General features: G+C 40.1%; 1 protein-coding gene across 1 annotated transcript in view; it reads right to left on the reverse strand.

The window, feature by feature from the left end:
* DNAI4 (dynein axonemal intermediate chain 4) overlaps positions 1-22941 on the reverse strand; it is a 79770-nt gene that overhangs the window by 32992 nt on the left and 23837 nt on the right. Inside the window, exons 3-8 of the mRNA XM_078156705.1 lie at positions 22018-22205; positions 19642-19754; positions 14917-15070; positions 13738-13877; positions 12774-12926; positions 546-740 (exon numbers count right to left, since the gene is read on the reverse strand). Coding sequence (XP_078012831.1) covers positions 546-740; positions 12774-12926; positions 13738-13877; positions 14917-15070; positions 19642-19754; positions 22018-22205 — 943 coding nt within the window. The remainder of the gene's footprint in view (positions 1-545; positions 741-12773; positions 12927-13737; positions 13878-14916; positions 15071-19641; positions 19755-22017; positions 22206-22941) is intronic.

The following is a 22941-nucleotide window of genomic DNA, read 5'->3' on the forward strand; positions in this document are numbered from 1 at the left end:
CCTGATATCCCTTCAAAGGGTGCAGCTCTATTATTTTATAAATACATTTATCTCTTCCAAGTCACAACTTTCCCCATCACAGTTTTGCTATATTGCAGGTCAGTATAAGAAATTAAATGGGAATTTTGGGGAGTTTTCTGGAATCCATAAAGGCCAGCAGACGACATACAGCCTATGACCAAATACTTAACCTGAGTTTTACAATACAGTACTGTAAACACCCCATAAAAGAAAAAAGATTCAGACTTCTTCAGTGTGAAAGGAGGGACAAAAGAATTTCACGTGTATTTTCCAGATAGCCAAGGTGCTGCACCCTTAACCCCCACAATGTAGAAAGGATAATTATACTATTAAAATTACACAGTTAAATTAGATAATTAAAATTTGTTGGTCAAGGTGTTCATCTTTAGAAATTGAAGTTTTAAGTTTTATGAATCTTAACCAACTTTTGGGACACTAGGTAAGTAGAGTCCCCATATCAGAGAAAATACATTTTTTCCTGCAGGAACGAAACACAATTGTCTATATTTTTTAAAAAAAAATACCTTCTAGGATAGGAAGCTGTCGATAAGCTGCGAGTTTCGGTTGAAATATATTTTCCATGAGAACCCTCTCCATGAAAAATAAATCCTGTTGAAATTTTTCCGACTTCAATATCAACTCTGAACGATCTTCCTCTTCCTCATGAATTTTGATCATAATGATGCTTTCAACATCGATTGTAGAACTGTTTTCACTCGCTGTAAAATACCAAGAGAACAGTATGACCTAGGTGCTTAATGAAAAATTAGCCACAGAATAGTACTCAGATTCCGTGAATGCTGTTTTTCTGCTTTCAGGACAGTGGGCGGTAGAGGCAGGGGGACCCGCCCAGGGTTCCTAAAATTTCATGAATTTTCATCTCCTTTTCATTTCCCAAGAGCTACAAGTAATATGGAATGTGCATGACAGTGCAGTACATGAATTTATTCTTTTTATTGACAGAGCAGTCTCTGGGAAGGTCATACAGGCAGAGATTGCTTTCAGGAAAGATCAGTGAGAGAATCTTTCTTGTTGATCAATCCAACAAGCTGGTCTGGCTGTGGCGTGTGTGTGAAGAAGCACTGGCGCTGACCGCCAGGCATTTCTTAAGCCTTCACTTGCTGCTCTTCAGTCCTGTCTGACTCTCCGTAACCCAATTTGGGGTTTTCTTGCCAGAGATACTGGAGTGATTTGCCATTTCCTTCTCCAGCTCAAACCAGATGAGGAAACTGAGGCAAACAGGCTTAAGTGACTTGCCCAGGGTCCCACAGCTAGGAAGTGTGACAGTCCAGATCTGAGCTCAGGAAGATGCCTGAGAAAAGGCCTTTGGATGTGGCAATTAAGAGATCACTGTTAACTCGGGGGCAGGGGGGAGCAGTTAGATGGCACAGTGGAGAGAACGCCAGGTTCTTCTTCCCGAGTTCAAATCTGGCCTCAGACACTTACTAGCTGTGTGACCCTGGGCAAGTCACTTAACCCTATTTAACTCAGGTAATAGCTGCAGTTGAATGATGAGGTGAGAAACCAGGGCAAAAGGGCTGAGAAGTAGATGAGAAGAGAGGAAATGGAGGTGACAGGTATAGACAGCTTCTTCTAGGAGTTTGGCTGTGTAAGGGAATAAAGATACAGGGCAAAAGATTATGGGGATGCTGCCATCCGTTGGCCTAGGGAAAATTTTGTCCAAGACAGAAATCCCCCACTCCTATTTTACATGCTAGCAGAAGTGGTGGCAATAACAGCCCTTCAAATACTGTTGCCAAGCCGGGATCATGTCTTTCCTAGCAGGCTGTGGTGGTGCCTAAAGGCAAGTCAGCCAAAAGGAATGTCATGAGAAGAAACAATAAATTTTAATCAGGATATTGTTAATAGATGCCTCTGTGTGCAAAGGTTAAGTAGGCCTTCATCAGAAAGAACTTGCAAACTTGACTCAAATTCTTCTGTTGCTACTAACATGCCTAAGTCAGGTGATTAAACAACTAACACACAATAATAATTATAAATAATTAACAGGTTTTTTCAGGAACTGGGACACTGCAATAATCTACCTCAGTACCGTTGCTTACACAATCCCCATTGCCTTCGATATTCCCTTTTCTCTTTAAAAAAAAAAAATCCTGCAAAGACTTACATTAACTGATACAAAGTGAAATGAGCAGAACCAGGAGAATGCTGTATACAGTAAGAGCAATGTTGTATGATGATCAACCATGAATGTCTTAGCTACTCCCAGCAATGCAATGATCTAAGACAATTCCAAAGGACTCATGATGAAAAACACTATTCACCTCCAGAAAAAGAACTGATAGAGTCTAAATGCAAACAGAAGCATACTATTTTTCACTTTCTTCATTTTTCCCATTTTTTTTTTTTGGTCTATGTTTTCTTTCACAACATGACTAATATGGAAACATATTTTGCATGACTGCACATGTATCACCTATAGAGAGGGGTGAGGGAAAGGAGGGAAGGAGACAATTTGGAACTTAAAATTTTTAAAAATAAATGTTTAGGAAGCCAGTTGGGAAGATGGTGGGAAAGACAGGCTCTCCAAAATTCTCCTACAAACAAGATAAAATATCACCTCAAAGTGAACTTGGAGCAGCAGAAATCATTAAAAATTGGAGTAAAGCAGTTGTCTTCCTAAGACAATTTGGGAGGACCTTAGGATCCGACTTCCTGGGGCAAAGGTTTGACCCAGCTGAAGTGCAAACACCTCCAGGCAGCCACTCCTGAATCAACACACAATAAGCCCTGGGACAGCTGAGTTTCCCTTGGTTTCAGGAACTTACACATCATGGACAGTGCTGGGGCTAGACATCTGGGTAGGGGAAGCTATTGCTGGATGGCAGGCCCAGCTGTGCTGACCAGACATATCCTGGGCTGGGGCTGTAGGTGAGGAGGACTGAGCATATACCCAATGAGCAAAGTAGCAGAAGGGCATGGCCTTTGCCAGCTATGGGCGCTTACTAGCATGCAGAGTCCTTGGTTTGGGTTCCAGGGTAGAGGGATGAGCTGAAGTGTGCAGCCGAGGGAAGGACTGGAGCAAGAGCGTTTGTGGTGATGGTATAACTGGAGGGCTTAGCCCTGGCTCAGGGGCAGAGAGGAGTGCCTGAGGTTAGGCCCCCAGATGCAGCTCAGAAAACAATATAAAACATCTGAAGCCTGAGGCATCACTCTGCCCCACCACCTTGGGACTAGAACCTGGCTACAATGACAAGCCACTAAACCAATGAGTAAAGGAAGGAGGAAGAGCCCAATCACAGACAGCTACTATGGGGACAGAGAAGATCCAGGTGCATACTCCGAAGAAGATAGTGAAGTCTGAAAAGCCACTCCTGCTTCAAAGAAAAACGTCAAATGGTCGCAAGCCCAAAGAGTTCTTGGAAGAGCTTAAAAAAGACTTTAAAAATCAGGTAAGAGAGGAACAACTGGGAAAAGTAAGAACGACCCAAGTAAACTGAGAAAATTATGAAAAGAGAGTCAAACAATTAGAAAGAGATCCAAAAACTTAAGGAGGAAAATCACTCCTTAAAAAACTAGAATTGGACAAGGGGAAGCTAATGACATTATAAGACACCAAGAAATAATAAAACAGAAACAAAAGAATGAAAAAATGGAAGAGAAAGTGGAGCATCTCATTAGAAAAACAACTGATAGAAGCAGCTAGGTGGCGTAGTGGATAGAGCACTGGTCCTGGAGTCAGGAGGACCTGAGTTCAAATCTGGCCTCAGACACATGATACTCACTAGCTGTGTGACCCTGGGCAAGTCACTTAACCCTATTGCCTACAAAAAAAAAAGAAAAGAAAGAAAAACAACTGATCTAGACTGAGGCGAGACAATGTAAGAATTGTGGACTACCTGAAACTTATGGTTTTAAAAAAAGTCTAGATATGGTATTATAAGAAGTTAGTAAGGAAAATTGCCCTGAAGTTCTAGAACAAGAGAGTAAAATGGAAATAGAAAAAAGCCCACCAATCACCTTCTGAATACCACCTGAGAGAGATCTCAAGATGAAAACTCACAGGAACATCATCGCCAAGTTTCAAAGCTCTCAGCTTAAGGAAAAAAATACTACAAGCAACAAGAAAGAAACAATTTAAACATTGTGGAGCTTCAGTCAGGATAACACAGGATCTAGCAGCCTCTATATTAAAAGACCAAAGGGCCTGGAACATTATATTTTGAAGAGCAAAGGAGCTAGGTTTGCAACCAAAAGTAATCTACCCACCAAAGCTGTATATAATCCTAAATGCAGAAAAAAAATGGACATTTAATGAATTGAAAGACTTTCAGGTATTTGTAACAAAAAGACCAGAAATCAATGGAAAATTTAACATGTGAGATTCAGAAGAAACATAAAGTAAACATTAAAAACCAACTGGAAGGCACTCACTAAGGTCAGGCTATTTACTTCTTATGTGGGAAAATATTATCTGTACTCTTAAGAATGTTATCATTACTTGGGTAGTTTGAAAGAGAATATGTTCATAGAAAGCTTGGGGTTGAGTATTATGGGATGATTCTAAAAAATAAAATCGGGTAGGGAGAGGTAACATGGGGCAATTATCTCATACAAACCAGGTGTGAATGGAAGAACTGTTACAGTGGAAGCAGGTGGGGTTGGGGGGCTGGGGGGGCTGGAACCTTATTCTCTTCAGAACTAGGTGAAAGAGGGAATGACACCTACATCTAGAAGGGTATAAAAGTCTTCTAGATTTATAAAGAAATAGGAAGGCAAGGGAACAGAATAGGGAAGGGATTCTTAGAGGGGTAGGTAGATTAAGGTACAGGAGTTTAAGGAGAGGGAATAAGGAAGGATTCTTTAAAAGGGTATGATTAGGGAGGAGGTGGTGGTTAGAAGTAAATCAGATGTGTAAGGAGGAATAGGATAAAAAGAGAGAGTGAGGAGAATAGTGAGGAAAAATAAGATGGAGGGAGATACATAACTAGTAATTATGACTTTGAATGTGAATAGGATGAACTCACGATGGAGCAGAAACAGACAGCAGAATGGATTAAAAACCAGAATCTGACAATGTGTTGTTTACAAGAAACACATTTAAAAATAAGAGATACAGACAGAGGTAAAATAAAGGTCTGGCATAAAATTTATTATGCTTCAACTAAAGTTAAAAAAAAAAGAAGGGTTAGCCATCATGATCTCAGACAAAGTTAAAGCTAGAATAGATTTCATTAAAAGAACTAAGCAGGAAAGCTACAATATAAAAGGTACCATAAAAAAATGAAGTAATATCAATACTAAACCTACGTGCATCAAATGCTATAGCATCTAAATTTTTAAAGGAAAAGTTTAATGAATTACAGGTCGAAATAGATAGTAATTCTATAATAGTATTTAACCTTCTCCTCTCAGAATGAGATAAATCTAACAAAAAAAATAATAAAGAAGTTGGGGAAGTAAATAGAACCTTAGATAAACTAGATATGATAGCTATCTGGAGAGAAGTGAATGGGATTAGAAAGGAACACACCTTTTCTCAATGATACATGGTACCTTTACAAAAACTGACCATATGTTAGGGCATAAAAACTTCATAGTTAAATGCAGAAAAGCAGAAATAGTAAATGTATCCTTTTCAGATCACAATGCAATTTAAAAAATATTGAATAAGGGACAATGGAAACACAGATTAAAAACTAATTGGAAACTAAACAACCTAACCTTAAAAGAATGAGTGGATTAAAGAACAAATCATAGAAATAATAATTTCATTAAAGAGAATATCAATAATGAGATAACATACCAAAATATATGGGATGCAGCAAAAGCGTAATCAGAGGAAAATCTAAATCTCTAAATGCTTATATCAATAAAACAGAAAAGAACAGACCAAAGAATTGGGTATGCAATTAAAAAAAAAACTAGAAAAAAATTTTAAACCCCCAATTAAACACCAAATTAAAAATCTCAAAAATTAAAGGTGACGTTAATAAAACTGAGTGTAAGAAAACCACTGAAATCAATAAAACCAGGAGTTGGTTTTATGAAAAAAAAAAATAGATAAGCGATTGCTTAATAAGATTTTAGAAAAAGAAGTCAACCAAATCACTAGTATTAAAAATGAAAAGGATGAATATACCACTAATGAAGATGAAATCAATTATAAGGAATTATTTTGCTCAATTATATGGCAATAAATTTAACAATGTAAGTGAAATGGGAGAACATTTACAAAACTATAAACTGCCTAGATTAATAAAAGAGGAAATACAATATCAAAATAAAGCTATTTTTAGAAAAAGAATTTGACAGGCCATAAATGAGCTTCCTAAGAAAAAATCATCAGAACCAGATGGATTTGCAAGTTAATTCTACCAAACATTTAAAGAGCAATTAATTCCAATATTTAACAAATTATTTGGAATAACAGGCAAAGAAGGAGTCCTATTAAACTCCTTTTATGAAACAAATATGGTACTGATACCTAAACCAAGAAAAGCAAAAATTAGAAAAAAAAATTATGGACCAATTTCATTAATGAATATCAATGCAAAAATCCTAAATAAAATACTACCTAGGAGAGTACAACAATACATTACAAAGACTATACATTGTGACCAAGTGGGATTTATACCAGGAACACAGGGATGGTTTAATGTAAGGAAAACTATTAACATAATTGATTATATCAATAACAAAAATAACAAAAATCATATGATTATATCAATAGATGGAGAAAAGGCTTTCCTATTAAAAACACTTGAAATCATAGTTATAAGTGGATTTTTCCTTAAAATGATAAGAAACATCTACCTAAAACCATCAGCAAGCATTATTTGTAATGGAGATAAGTTAGAAAACTTCCCAATAAAATCAGGAGTGAAACAAGGAAGCTCATATTCACTAATATTATTTAATATTGTAGTAGAAATGCTAGCAACAGCAGTAAGAGAAGAAAAAGAAATTGAAGGAATCAGAATGGGCAATGAGGTAATGAAATAAATAATCTGCAGACAATATGATGATATACTTGGAAAATCCTAAAGATCCAACTACAAAGTTAGTTGAAACAATAATTTTAGCAAAGTAGCAGGATATAAAATAACCTACATAAATCATCAGCATCTCTATATATCACCAACAAAGCTTGCAAGAAGAGATAGTAAGAGATACCCCATTTAAAATAACTGTAGATAGTATAAAATATCTGGGAGTATACCTACCAAAACAAACCCAGGAACTACATGAACATAATTATAAAGCACTTGATGCAAATTAAGTCAGATTTAAATAACTGGAGAAATATTAATTGTCCATGCGTAGGCAGAGCAAATATAATAAAAATGACAATTTCACCTAATCCATTTATTCAATGTTATCCCAATTAAATTACCAAAAACTGATTTACTGAGCTAGAAAAAATAATAACAAAATACATCTGGAAGAAAATAAAAGGTCAAGAATGTCAAAGGAATTAAAGAAAAAAATATAAGGGAAGGAAGCTTAGTGTTACCAGATCTTAAACTATACTATAAGGCAGTAATTATCAAAACTATTTGTTACTGGCTAAGAAATAGGAAGGCAGATCAGTGGAACAGAGTAGACATACAATACACAGTAACAAATGATTATAATAACCTTGTGTTTGATAAATGTAAAGATTCAAGCTTTTGAGATAAGAATTCGTTATTTGGTAAAAATTGTTGGAAAAGCTGGAAAGTAGCCTGGCAGAAACTGGGCATGTACCAATATTCATACCATTTACCAAGATAAGGTCAAAATGGATATATGGCCTAGATATAAAGGGAGATATCACAAGAAAATTAGAAGAACATGGAACATATTACCTATCAGACTTATGGATAGAAGAATGATTTATGAATAAATAAGAGGTAGAGAGCATTGTGAGAAGTAAAATGGATAATTTTGTTTATGTTAAATTAAAAAGCGTTTGTACAAATAAAATCAATATAGACATGATTAGAAGGAAAACAGAAAACTGGGAGAAAAAATTTATAGACAGTTTCTCAGATAAAGGTTTCACACCTAAAATACATAAAGAACTTTGTCAAATTTATGAGAATATGAGTCATTCCCCAATACATAAATGATCAAAATATATGAACAGGCAATTTTTCGATGAAGAAATCAAAACTATATATAGTCATATGAAAGGATGCTCTAAATCACTATTGATTAAAGAAATGCAAATTAAAACAGCTTTGAGATATCATCTCACATCTATCAGATTGACTAAAATGATAGGAGAAGACAATTAATGTTGGAGGGAATGTGGACAGATTGGGACATTCATTCATTGTTGGTAGTATTGTGAACTGACCCAACCATTTTGGAGAGCAATCTGGAATTATGCCCAAAGAGTTATTAAACTGTCTATACTCTTTGACCCAACAACACCACAAGTAAATCTCTCCCAAGTTGGTCAGGGGAATAGCAAAAGAACTTCTATGTTCTAAAATATGTATGGCTATTCTCTTTGTGGTGAGCAAAGAAATAGAAACTGCAGGGATACCTACCAATTGGGTAATGACTAAACAAGTTATGGTATATGATTATGATGGAATACTACTGTGCTATAAGAAATGATGAGATGGTTGATGTTAGAAAAACAAGGAAAGACTTGCATGAAATAGTGAAGCGTGAAATGAGCAGAACCAAGAGAATGTTGTACACAGTAACAACAATATTCTTCTAAGAGTAACTTTGAATGACTAAGTCATTTTGAATATTACAAACACACAAATCAACTACAAAGGACCTATGAAGGAAGATGCTATCCACCTCCAGAGAAAGAACTGATAAAAAGACGTATGTATAGTATAGGTTCACATATATGTATTAATCTGTGTCAAATGGCCTTTTCTAGTGTGGGGTGGGGAGGGAGGGAGAAAAAAATTAAATACGCACAGCAGAGAACAAAAGAAAACTCAGAAGGAAGCACAGAAAAGCAGGGTAGCTTTGAAAATGTGTAGTATTTATTACATAGTTCTTCAAAAAAAAAGTCAACAGTGTGAAATGGAAATTCATGGTTTTATACTGAATCTTTTTTATGTTGTGCTCTGTATGTGGAAATGCTTTTTTGTCTTTTTTCTATTTAAGTTCAAAATGAATATTTTCTTTAAAATGAACGTTAAAATTGTTTTTACACATAATTGGGAGAAAATAAAATATTAATTTTTCAAAGGATGTTGGTTGTGAGGGGAGTTGGCCATGCCCAGAAGGTGCTTCCTAAAGCACAGGTAGTGTTTGTAATAGTCTAGTGGAAAACTGTGGCAGAGAATTTTAAGAGATTAGGATATTGATAAAACATTGTCTGTTGGGGAGGAAAACTCCTTTCAAAAAGAAACCAATGACCACGGAGTTTGACAAAAGGGAGAACCAACCACTGAGAAGGTATTCATAGACCACCCTCATCCTCTGTTTATTCCCCAGGGAAAAACTGGACTGCTTGGCATCTGAGATGTGGGGCTGGAAGGGAGCCCAGAGGCAACCCAGTACCCTGCTGCCCCATTTTACATATAAAGAAACTGAGGCTAAGAGTAAGTGACCTGCCCAAGGTCACTGAGCCAGGAATGAGCTGGGACAGGATTTGAACCCTTTCTGACTCCATCTCTCCAGCCACCATGTGCATAAGGGATAGGAAAAGAATATTATCAAGAGAATAAAAAAGCAAGAATGTGTGGTTTCCATGGCAAGGTCTCCCCCTTTGGTAGGGGAGGGGGAGTAACTCATTTTCTCCATTTCTTTGAGGAGCCTGTGTTTGGGGTGGGGGTAAGGGAATGGATTATGGCTACGAGCGAGAACAGTGAGGGTAACTCAAAACTGAAGGAAGAAGGCAGAGTTTCTCTGATTTTGTTGTCATTTTTATTTTCTGCTGTTTTCTTCATCTATCTCTCTTTTACTTGACTCTAGGAGGGGAAAGAGCGTGGGATGCCAAGTGATATCTGCTCCAAAGGATCTAGACATGCCCGGAATAAAATGCTGCCTGGGTCGTTTCGGTTTAGAATTTATCTGTAGAAATAAGTATCTGTGTGACTGTGGGTAAGTCACATCCCCTCTCCAGGCCCCAGGAATACTCTCAGGGCCGACCTACTTTGCTAGAGAGAACTTCCTCATCTGAGAGCTCCCCACACTCATTAAATCAGGGGGACACTAACAATCCCTATCCCTTGCATTTTGTCAATATAACGTTACATAAAATGGGGAGAAGGATGATATATGAATGTGATGAAAAAACAAACCCAACTTAGGAAACTAAGCATGTCCTCCCAGAATAGCTGTACCCATTACTTTCTTTATCTCTGGTCTTACCTAGTAAAGACCCTTGAAAATTAAGAGATGTTGAGAGTGGTTACCTGTAATCCAGGTCAGACCATTTTAAAGTAACTCGGAATACAAAAGAAAGCAGACTTACAAGTCCCTGCCACATCCCGAACGTCATATTAGTGCACCGTTTTCCCAACTGGTTATTCTGAATATGTTTTGAATATTTTGAATCTCTCCCTTGAAGGACAGATGACAGGTAGCTGGTCGCAGGCTATCAGAGCACCCTGACCACCATCAGACCCTGATAGAGTCAACCCAAGAGCCTTAAGAACAGCACTGCTTCAACCCAGTGCCCTCCACCATTACCCAGGGAAGCAGCCCCCAGGGAGATGCCGCCTGGTATCTGCTCCTGGAGATCTTGGGGCCACTGCTACCAAAGACCCCAAAATCAAAGTTCTTCCCACCAAAGTCCTTGTCCCTGTCAAATGATTCAGCATCAGAAGCTGACAGGAAGTAGAAATGGCATCAAGAGGAGATGTGGCCCTCTCTTTGCTGCCTAAGGACTACGGGACCTTTCCATCTGACCTGCAGCCCAACCCTTGGTCCCTACTGTCTCCCCTGTTAGAATGTGAGCTCCTGGAGAGGAGGGGCTGCCTGGCTTTTTTCTCTGTGTCCCCAGTGCCCTGTACATAGTAAGCGCTCAACAATTTTTATCCCATTTGTCCATTTGTCTGATCTTCCCTTTACCACACTGGTATTCAAGGACGGCAGTGCGACAAGCCATTGCCAACAGCTTAATCCGTATAGTGCGATTTACCACATCAAAAACCAAGCACTATCAGGAAGACTCCAAAGATTCATCTTGTTGAGCATTATCTTTTCTTTTTTTTAATATTTATTTTTAGTTTTAAACATTCACCGTTAGAAGATTTGGAGTTTTAAATTTTCTCCCCCTCCTTCCTTTCCCCCCACCCAAGATGGCATGCAGTCTGATACGGGCCATACATGTACAATCATATTAAATGTATTGTCTCATTAGTCATGTTGCAAAGAAGAATTATAAACAAAGGGAAAATCCACCAAAAAAGGGGAAAAAAAGGAAAAATAGCATGCTTCAATCTGCATTCAAACTCCATAGTTCTTTCTTTGGATGTGGATAGCATTTTCTACCATGAGTCTTTTGGAATTGTCTTAAAAGAACTAAGTCTATCAAAGTTTTATCATTGCACAGTGTTGCTGTTACTGTGTACAATGTTTTCCTGGTTCTGCTCACTTCACTCAGCATCAGTTCATGCAAGTCTTTCCAGTTTTTCTGATGTCCGCCTGCTCAACATTTCTTTTTCTTTTTTTTCTTTTCTTTTTTTTTTTCAGGCAATTGGGGTTAAGTGACTTGCCCAGGGTCACACAGCTAGCAAGTGTCAAGTGTTTGGTCTGAAGCCAGATTTGAACTCAGGTCCTCCTGACTTCAGGGCCAGTGCTCTGTCCACTGCACCACCTAGCTGCCCCTCAACATTTCTTATGGAATAATAGTATATCATTACATTCATATACCACAACTTGTTTAACCATTCCCCAATTAATGGGTATCCCCTCAATTTCCAATTCTTTGCCACCACAAAAAGAGCTGCTATAAATATTTTTGTACATGTGGGTCCTTTTCCCTTTTTTTGGATCTTTGGGATACAGACCTAGAAGTGGTATTGCTGGGTCAAAGGGTATGCACAGTTTTATAGCCCTTTGGGGATAGTTCCAAATTTGAGCATTACCTTTTCAATGCATTCAGATATATCTTGGGAATTGGGTAAAGTGCCCTTTCCCCTGAGGAGCTCCCTCCCACCCCCTCCCCAACCTTCTGCATAACTGTTCCGTAATGTAAGTGGTCTATCATGCAACAACACTATGTTGTGAGCACGAAGACACAAAAGGTTCATTACGAGTGCAATATAGCAATCTAAGAAGAATCCGGCGCTGAAAGGTTTTAAGAGAAAATAGACCAACGAACTAACTGGAATACAACCGTGGATATTTAGCAAACATGAGCTTTCCATTGATTCTGAATCAAATTCTAACTAATGTCTTAGTATGTCAACACCTAATGCTTTAAAGGATCTCTGTTTAAAAAATAATTTTCCCACATGTAGTCACCATCAGTTCTTTTATTGATCAATCAATAAACATGTATTAAACGCCTACTATGTGACAGGCACAGTGTTAATCATCATTTAGTAAGTCTTATGTGCAAAGTCTTCTGCTCTTTAAGTAGGTGGCTTGATCCAATATTCCCCCTAAGTGAGATATTTTGACAACTGTATTGATGTACTTTTAGGGGCAAGGGACAAAAATTGATAATTTGCATTTTTAAAAACTATAGTCTAAGATCTATTATGATTGTACAGTGCATCAACAGTGTGATTTCTCAAGAAAGAGTTTTGTGTTTTGCACAAAATTGATTTGAAAAAGCACATAGAAAAGGTCACGAACAAAAGCAACCTGGAACATACTTCTGTCTGTAGTGCTCAGATATTTGGAGTCCTGGTCCTTCCTCACCACCTCTAGCATACTTTCTGACTTCCCTGTTTCTGGTTTCATTGTTGAAGCAGGAAATTCCAAGGCGTTATAAGCATCATACAAAGTCCAAGTGGTGGACATTATGCCTAGACAGCCAGAGAGAAAGAGAAAAAAGATGCTGGTGACTGAAAGAAGTCGAGCAAGTTTACCGGAAACAAAAATCTCAACCCCGATTTCCTCACCTACTTCAGGATGATCCGGGGCTTCCTGGATGATGTTAGCAATACCTGCAAGACTACAGGCTGAGAAAGAACCACCAACATAATTGGAGCAAGAAATTATTTTCCAGGAATGAACGTGGAATCAAAGTCCCATTAATCTAGAGGCCACAAAAGTGTGCCATCATCTTAATAATTTACAGATCGTTGGTTTTGGTTTTCTCAAATCAACCTACTTACATGAATCACGTATAATAAAAAATAGATAATTTTCAACTGCTTGATTTGGCATTCAAGACCTTCCATAATCGGATGCTTCCTTCCCTCTCCTTCTCCTCTTCCTCCTCCAGGTGGCTCCTCTGCTCTTTCCCTCCAACTATCCAAATCTTATCTCTCCTTCCAGTCTGAATTCAACATTCCCCTTCCATCGGAAACTGTCCTTGATGATTCTAATCCAAATGGATCCCTTCCTTCCTGGCATTTCTACAGCACATCACGTATACACATACACACAGGTCCACACATAGTCATACACATGTACACACATACATACACACACATATACACTGTCCTAGCTACTTCATTCTTTCTCAGCTGAAGCAATAGCTCCTTGTCCCCATCCTTAACAGAGCCAGGAACCTGCTGGGTGCCCAGTGAAGGATTGCTGAATCGGTTCAAGGGCACGCCCGGTCATCATGGAACCTGGTCTTCCATCAGAGATCAAGAATCCATCAATTACCTTTTTCTTCTGTTAGGATTTTATCACACTGAACTTCCTTGTGCTTGGGCGCTCCAGTAAAAGTCTGCATCACCCTTTCAACATATAAGTCGTTGCCAGCTCGATTTTTACAAAGAGTCTCATAGAGCATGTTCCGTTCCCTTTGAAAAATAAGGTGAATCCTGCTAGTTAATAACATGGCAGCCACGCTCACAGCACCTGTATCACCTGTTACTGCTGTGTTTTTCTTGGGCCTATAACCTTCAGCCATTCTTTCCCAGAATAGAGACTCACTCTAACCCTCCAGAAAATGCTCCCCCCACCAGCTTTATTGAGCTTTTGCTACACCTATCCACCAACAGGGTTTCCTTGACATGGATATTTTAGATTTTGGGGAAGGAGGATATGTGATTGAACATCATACCCCACAGAGGTCCATACTGACATTAAGTTTTAATTATTATGCTGTTTCTACAATTTATTTTACTTGGGAGAAGATAATACTCTAAAAATCAATTTAGTAACGGTGAAATTAAAGTAAATGGTAACATTACAGCTTCAGTGCTATTGCTATGTGGGAAACTGTCTCAGTTAACTTCAGTGTCCTAGTGGATATAAAAATAATAATAATAGCATTATAGAGTGCTTTAAGGTTCACAAAGCACTTTACAAACATTATCTCTTTTGATCCTCACAATAACCCTGTAAGAGAGATACTATTATTTGTCTCCATTTTACAGATGAGGAAACTGAGGCACATGGGATAAAGTGATTGGCCCAAGATCACACAGCTAGTCTGTGTCTGGGGCTGGAATTGAATTCAAGTCTTCTTGACTCCATATCCCAGGTCCACCCACTGAACCATATAAAGAATAGGTGATTTCCCTGGTATTCTGTCCAGCCACTTCCTAAACAGTAATTGTCCAAGTACAACAAGTTCTTTTATTTTCAGAGTCAAAAGCCCCTGACACCTTACTGACATCCCACCCCACCCCACTGGCAGAAACAAATTCTATAACTAAAAAAAAAAAAAAACACAATTTTTGAGTGAAAAAATGTACCAGGTGCACAGAAAAATGAATATGAATAAAAACTAATCCTCAAAACAAAGTTATCACTTGATGCAACTTGACAGCTACCTATGTTTTTAATAACATTTGGCATTTCAATAACAAAAAGAGCAAACAAACACTGATGTACTTTATTTTCTCAGCTTCTTCAGACTCTATAGAATGCATGACTGTTGGGAGATTAAAGAGCCACAGGGTTTCCGTCTCAGAGAGGTAGATGTCCACTTCAGCATCTAATTCTTCTTTCGTTAGGACTTTGGGCACTTCTTTCTTAAGTTGGAGATCTTCCAAAGGATCAAACAAGATTATTCATTAATCTGCATTTTCAACTTATAATTTTACATCCACTTATCTAACCACCAGTGATAGAGGTGAATTTCATTACCACTGACATGGTGGACGAAACCTTCTATTGTAGCCTACCCTTCTCATGCAGTCAGGATACTTCGAGGTTAACCAGGGCAGATGGGAATGCAGTGTGTTAGTTTATCAAATTTTCTCATAATTGAAGGCTAGCACACTTAGAGGGATGCGCATGGGGACCACAACTCTGATTTCATTAGAACTGGGAATTCCTATTGAAGAAACCCTCTCTACCAATGTAGCTCAGCCCTTTCTCCCCAACTCAAAGTCTTAGAGACTTGCCCAGATCACTGAGTGGTCAAATAACTCACCCAGGTTGATGGAGCCAGTGCATGTCAAAGGCAGGACTAGAACCCCGTGAGGTCACTTCTCTACGCATTATGCTATGCTACCTAAACAAATACATTTAAATATTAAATAATGCACATAAAACACTTTGCCAGCCTCAAAGCACTATGTATGTGTCAGCTATCATTATTATATTAAAATATCTATTTATTATTGCATGATTATTATGGTTGTGTCACGTAAATGTCATGAAGGCAAGGATGTCCCTGAAAAGGATGGGGAAATATGTCTCGGGAACCCTCTTACAAATGTGCCCAATGGCTGTGGGTGAGCTCACAATGCATTTTTAGAGAGTAAGTCTCCTACGAGGTCTCAGGTGAATTAATGCAATGTCAACATACTTGGAAAGAGGTCCCCAGAAAAAAAAAAAAAAGACAAGACAAAGTTTCCTTCTGATGACTTTTAGAAAAGCAAATGAACAGAACAGAGATAAAAAAGAATTGTTCATCAAGCATTGAAAACAAAGTCTGGTGAAAAAATGAGTGCTCTTAGGAAGCTTCTAATCCAAGTCAAAGGAGGGAGAGCTGAAAGGGAAGTGAGGTCCAGGCAATTCATTCTCCACGTGAGTAATCTGTGCCCCAGAGAAATGCATTTCCTTGCCCAAGGTCACACAAATAGTAAGGGTCAAGTTTGGGATTCCAACTCAACTCTCTTGACTCCACATCGGATGCTCTTTTCATTGTATCCAGCTGTTCAAGGTGGTTTGGAAGACCTCCCAAACAACTGAAATGCTCTTATTAAGTAGCTGTCCACTTATTAAGGAGAGGGTCAATGAACAAAAGGCCCAATGATTTTCATTTGATGTCCATACTCAACGACTATCAACATTACCAATGCATCTCTTTTCCATCTTCAGTCGAAAGGTTTCAGATAAGCATGCTATCAGTCCTTGTTAGAACAACTCTCACTTGTTTCTGGCCTTACGCTGTCACTCACAGACATAAATGACGCACAGGAGAGAGGAGAATGTTCTCTACGATGGCGTGGTCCATCCACACCTGGAGGACTGGGCTGAACTCTGAGTGTCTATCATATTTTAGAACATGGACGAGCAAGACTGCAAGCAGAAGAGAGCACCGGTGGGGCGGGAGAGAGAGAGATGGGGAGGGAGAGAACCAAAGACTAACACGCTTCAGGACTGGTTGAAGGAGAAAGCACATTTAGCCTGGAGAAGATGTACTTGGATGAAGAGCATATTAGGCCACTAGATGGTGCCGCAGTGTCCAGAGTGTCAGAAATAAAAGAGTTCACTTCTGCCTCCAACCCTTATTAGCTGTAATCCTGGGCGAGTGACTCTGTTCTGCCTCTGTTTCTTCATTTGTACAATGGAAATAATTTACCTCTGAGTGTTGCTGAGGACCAAATGAGATATTTGTAAAAAGCTCTGCAGACCTTAAAATACCACAAGAATCCTAGGCACTCTTATTTTGATGATGACTGCTATCATCACTATTCGAAGGGTGGTTATTTAGAAGAATTAGCCGTTTTTCTGATTGGCCCCGGGGAAGGATCAGGACCCCCAGGTGGAAGTTACAGAGAGGCTGATTCAGGCTGGACCGCACGGTTTCCCACAGAATGGGGGGGGGGGGGAAGGACACTCCTCCTCTCTCTATAAAGACAGAGGCAGCCTGAATGACCGCCGACCAGTCAGCAATGCCTCCAGGCAGTCCTGCACCAGCTGGACGAGGCAGCTTCTGTGGGCCCCTCCCAACCATGCTGTAAATCAAGAGCCCCAGTGCAGATACCCAGAGCCTAGAAACTGCTCCCTTCTGCAGACTTGGTCTCCTTGCCAAGCGTGCCCCAAGACAACACTGATGGCTGTTGGTTAAATCTCGCATAGAAGGATGGCGGGCTATGACGAGCAGTGCCACCAAACAAAACAGGTGAAAAGCAACAAGGGGGGGAAAGAAAGAAAGAAACCTGAGTCGAAGAGCAAACTAAGCAGCGTCAGCCGCAGACATTCTGAGGAAGCCAGCGGGGGGAAGCCGGAAGGGATCAGCAATGACGTTTATGCGCCGCTCCTTCCGCCAGCACGGGGAGAGAAGCGCGCGTCTGCCGGCCCAGATCGCCCCCTTGTGTCACGAGTCCCTCGGCAGGTCCTGCTGAGGCTGAAGCGGGAGAACCCCCGAGCCCAGCCGGCTCCCTATCAAGCAGGGCCTGGCTCCCGGGCTTCACCCGACCGGAAGAGCCCAGGAGCCCCACGCACTCAGCAGGCCACACTCTGCCAGAAAAGATTCTGAATGTGCTCTATGCCAGGGGTCACCGATTGAGAGGGTTAGGGTTAGATTTCACACATTTTGAGAAAGCACTTGGAACACCCCCGGGCAAAGGGCTGGTGGACCACAAACCCCCTGGGCTGGGTCATTCTTCCTAGTTTGGGAGGAGAGGAGCAAACAGTGAGTCCAGCCTTGGGGGGCCATGGTGTTTTACAGGGCTTCAGGTGGGTTTTGAAGACTGTCCTGGAGGAAGAGAATGAGGAGACCAGGGAGAGTTGGAGGTCGGCCGCCAGCAGCTGTGTGACCAGGTTGGTGGCTGGTGCCAGAGGGGGAAGGACTCGTGATTGTGCCAGCTTTACCCTGGGGGAGAGGAAAGGAAGTGCAGGTCCTTCCCAGCCCTGGCCTTTCTTTTATGTTTGCTTAAGTTTATTCTGTTAAAGAGTACATTGGCCGGATTTAATATTACTTCTCATCAATTATATTTGCCTCTCATAACAGCTAGGTGACACAGCGCATTGAGCGCTGGGCCTGAATTCAAATTCAGCCTCAGACACTCACTAGCTGTGTGACTCTGGACAAGTCTCTTAATCTCTGTCTACCTCAGTTTCCTCAACTGCAAAATGGGGCTCATAAGAGCACCCGCCTCGCAGGGTGTCATGAAGACCAAATGAATCATATTTGTGAAGCGCTTGGCCCGGAACCTGGCACACAGTGGGTGTTTAATAAATGGTTTTCCTCCTTTCATAAACACTGTGCGCTGCTAGAGACCTCTCTGTCCGCAGAATGAGGGCATCGTGGGAGCCTTGCAGAAGAGAAGGGTGTTTCCCAGGGCCGGGCTGGGAGCTCCCCCCAAGCTGGTGGTTAAAGTTGCATGCTCACCGGGGGCAGGAGCACAAGCTGGTTCATAACTGCTCTTCTGAGTGCAGAATCCCCGTGAACATGGGCCTTATTTTACAAGTCTGGCTCATGCATAGATGAGTCAAGGTCACACAATATGCACTATAATTAATTTTAAAATGGCTTCATTGAAATATATTTGGTGTTCATATACATAAATTTAAGAAGGAAGGAAACAATCATTTGATCCTCATAACAACCCTGGGAAGTAGGGGGCATTAGTATCATTTTACATCTGAGGAAACTGAGGCAGACAGAGATGAAGTAACTTGCCCGGTGTCCACAGCTGGTAAGTGTCTGAGGCTGGATTTGAACTCAGGTCTTCCTGACTCCAGGTCCAGAGCTCCATCCACTACACTGCCACCTAGCTGCCTCCAGTTCCATATATTTAGTGCATCAACTTTTTATTATTTTATGGATCAAATTTTATTTTATTATTTTTCATTATTAATTACAAAGCATTTGAGTCTTCATACATATTAGAGAGAGGCAGTGAGGTATAATACAGAATTGGCTTCCAACCTAGGAAGATCTGGTTTCTAGTTCTGCTTCTGACACATACTGGCCATGTGACCTGGGCAAATCACTAAACTTTTCAATGGTCTAAGCAATTCTTCAATTGAAACTATAAATTGCAGAGAAGGGGCTACCCTGCATAGGTGGAGGGAGCTTCCTCACCTAGGAGTTCCCTATACCAATATAATCACAGGTATCTATCCATTGATCTGTCTGTCATCTATCTATTTGTCCATTTATCTCTCCATGTCTGTTTATCTATCACCCATCTATCATCTATCTATCCATTCATCTATCTTCATATCTATCATCCATCTATCTCTCTCCATCTCTCCATATCTAACATCTATCCATCCATCCATCCATTCATCTATCTCCATATTTATCATCTACCTCTCTCCATATCTCTCATTTATCTATATGTCTATCTCCATATCTCTTATCTATATCTGTCTGTCTGTCTCCATGTCTATCTGTTTGTCTATCCATCAATGCATGCATTATTTTCTTCTTACCAACATAAATGGATACTGCTTCTCGTCTATAAGGTGACTCTTCCAGGTCTTCTCCCATGGACTCCGTTGTAGATGCACTTGACTTAGAAACAGTGCTGCTCCCTAATGCTGACCTTTAGTAATGAAAAAAGATTTATCAGGAGAAGGGAGAGTATGCATATGTATGTTCCTGAAGGCAACATTGAAATAAACAGAAAATGGAATATTAGAAGGCAACTGTAGTAACTTTTAGTTACATGATGCTTGAGACAACGTACTCTCATAACCTTTGAAGAAAATCATAAGTCAGAGATGAGTTTTCAGAGCCCAATTTTAGGAGGGCCTCAGGGATGCCTTTACAGAGTCTATAGGGTTTTTTTTAAAGCCTCTCCAACCTGTGGTCTCAGAAGGACAGCATAGGAGCAAGAGTGAGTCAGCATTTGCTTTTTGTTTTTCAAGCTGCCAATAATCCCATTTCGTACCATGATTACTACCTACCTGCAATGAGGTTCCAATGAGGACAAGACTGCCAGAAGGAATTCAGAGAACAGACAAAGGATTACGAAGTTTATGGCGAGATCTCAAGTGCCTGAGTAGTTCTGGTTTCTGTGTTGTTTTTTTGGTTTTTTTTTTAACACTGCCACCTACTGAAGGCAAGAGTTTCTCAAGAAAAAAGCTTGTTTTGAAAGTATAAAACCAGCTAAGAAGATGATGCCAGCTGTGGCCTTCTTCACTGGCTGACTGTTGTGGACCTTTCTTCCCTGCCCTGTGCCTTTTCACTGCCATCTGTGTAATGTTTGTCTTACATTCTTTGGGGATGGCTGTGCCCACTGTCTATCTCAAGGCCCTACAGGTAGGCCCACCCCTTCACTTGTGCCCTCTGGAATTACTGTTCCATCACCCAGTTCCTTTCATTTAAGACTTTCTCCTCTCCCGCTCCCTCTATTTTCTGGCACTCACAGAGACCTGGCTCCCCCCAAGATGATCCTGCCTCTCTGCCTGTCCCCTCCAGTACTGGCTGTGCCTTCTCTCATTGGCATACCCCCTCCTTCTCATTTCCATTTCCAGACTCTCCCTTTGCAGCCATCCCTTCTTCTTCATCTGGTCCAAATTTGTCATCTGACTCAGATCTCACTGGCCTTCATTGATGGCTTATCGTCCTTTCTTTCTCAAGGAGCTCAGAGCCTGGCTCACAAACCCCAGTCCCTCCCCTTAAGCTACCAGGCTTCAGTGTACATGCAGACTTGGCCAAACCCTGTCCCTTGATGACACTCGCCCTCTGCCTTCCTTCCTCCCCTTCTTCATGTGCTGCCTAAGTGAGGAAGAGGAATTCGACCCAACCAGGTCGAATACAAATCTCTATTTTTTTACTCTCACCTGGGCCTTGACGGTAACATGGGTATCCTTTAACTTCCCTCAACTAATTCTCCATGCTTCTCCCCACTGGGGTTGTTCCTTACCCTCTGATAATACCCTTCCCCAACCCTCCCACAGAAACAGGAGAGAGCTCTTCTTATGCTTGCATAGTATCTAAAACAGGATTCAAACCCAGACCTTCCTGATTGCAAGGCCAGCACTATCCACTAAGAATCAGCAGGGCCTAGCAAGGAATGATAAGAACAGAAATGCTGGCTTGTTAAAGCTTTTAGGATAAGAAGAGATTCAAAGAAGGGATAGGGATTGCTTGCTTTCTCAATGGAAAGAGAGAAAATTTGTAACTAAAAAAAAGTTTTAATATCAAAAATAAAGAAATAATAACAAACCAAGACAGGATAGGACCAATCTTGGAGGGGAAGGGATGATGATAAAACTTTTAGGACTGAAATGTAGCTCCTCTAGGAGATAAAAATAATGGAAATGCAGATAAAACTATCCCCCCCACCCCCGGCGTCACACAAGCATAATGAGGGGGGGAAAGAAAGTAAAGAGAAGCTGTCATGAGATGTACAACGTTCAAAGAGTAGAGCAGGAAAAGTTATCAGTGCACAATTTTTTCATGAGAAATTTGCTCATAATACACATAACCAAAAAACAACATAATGTTCTTTTATTTAGGTAGGACAGATTCCAGATTCTAAATGAACTCACTCTTATGTATGCCCCATAGGCATGGTACAGATCTTAAATGGGAGTTTATACAAAAACTTGTCTTAAAATAAAAGAATCAAAAGATTAATAATCAACAAGTATTTAAGCACTTACTTGTGTTGTTATAGAAAGCCTGTCTTTGAAGAAATTGACCCTAACAATGCTCCATCACAATGCACACCCATGTAAATGTTTTAAGTCACCACTGGTAAGTGCATACATGTATATACACATCTATCAGCTCTCCATGACATAAAAAGAACCTCAAATTCCATATCATTAGCAGAAACGCAGCATGCTGCTTCCTACCTTGTGAACTGCCCCACCAGACTGGGGTTCAAGGTATTCTGAAACATGGTGTAGGAGCCTGCATAGTCTGATCCAAGAGACACATCCTGGGACACGAGCAGCCTACTAGGCTTTCTGGATCCAGGAAAATGTGGATCTGGACGGAAAAGGGGTCTAGGAGTGACGTCATTCCCAAGTTCATCAAATACCTATAAATTACAACAATCAAAAGCAATCATGTAAAAAGGAACATGTAAAACATGAACAGAAAACATGTGGATGGCAGAACACAACTAAAATAGGATAAAGATGAAAAATGCAATTATATGGGTTTTTCTGATAAAAAAAAAAAATTAAGTTCTCCTTAAGAAAATTCCACTAGGTGGGCATAATTATTTAAGAAAAACTCTTTGACATAACCTAGGATCACTCCAATATAACGAATATTAATACTTGACTTCAATCATACAATTCATAATCAGTCCTTTAAGAATCGATCACTTCAATGGTCTATGGTTTCCCTCAGATGATGCAAGAGTTGCTGCATCTGAAAAACCCATCGTTTGCATTCCACTCAGGGAGGAAAGTCTCTGAACTTGGCTAGGCTTGGTCTCAACTAAGAGAAATAGAAACCCGTCATCAGACGCAAACCTGAAGCCTTCCTGACCTGGTCTGTTGGTACTTCCCAGAACTTGTGCTATGTGAGCAGAGACTGCAAGAGTCTAGTGCCATCCACACCAAGGTAGGGCTTTAGTGAAGTTTCCTTACATTTTTTTAAAAATTAAATTTTATTTTCAAAAATCAGCCTTCTCTCCCTCCCATTTCCTTGCCCCGCCCCCAGTAAGGAAGCAAAAACACGTTACAAACAAGTGTGCTACATACATACATATATGCATATACACATACATCAAACAAAACAAAATTTCTCATTAACCACGTCTAAAA

This window comes from Phascolarctos cinereus, unplaced genomic scaffold (genome assembly GCF_003287225.1).
Source record: "Phascolarctos cinereus isolate Bilbo 61053 unplaced genomic scaffold, phaCin_HiC Scaffold_5;HRSCAF=322, whole genome shotgun sequence".
In the NCBI taxonomy this organism is placed as follows: domain Eukaryota; kingdom Metazoa; phylum Chordata; class Mammalia; order Diprotodontia; family Phascolarctidae; genus Phascolarctos; species Phascolarctos cinereus.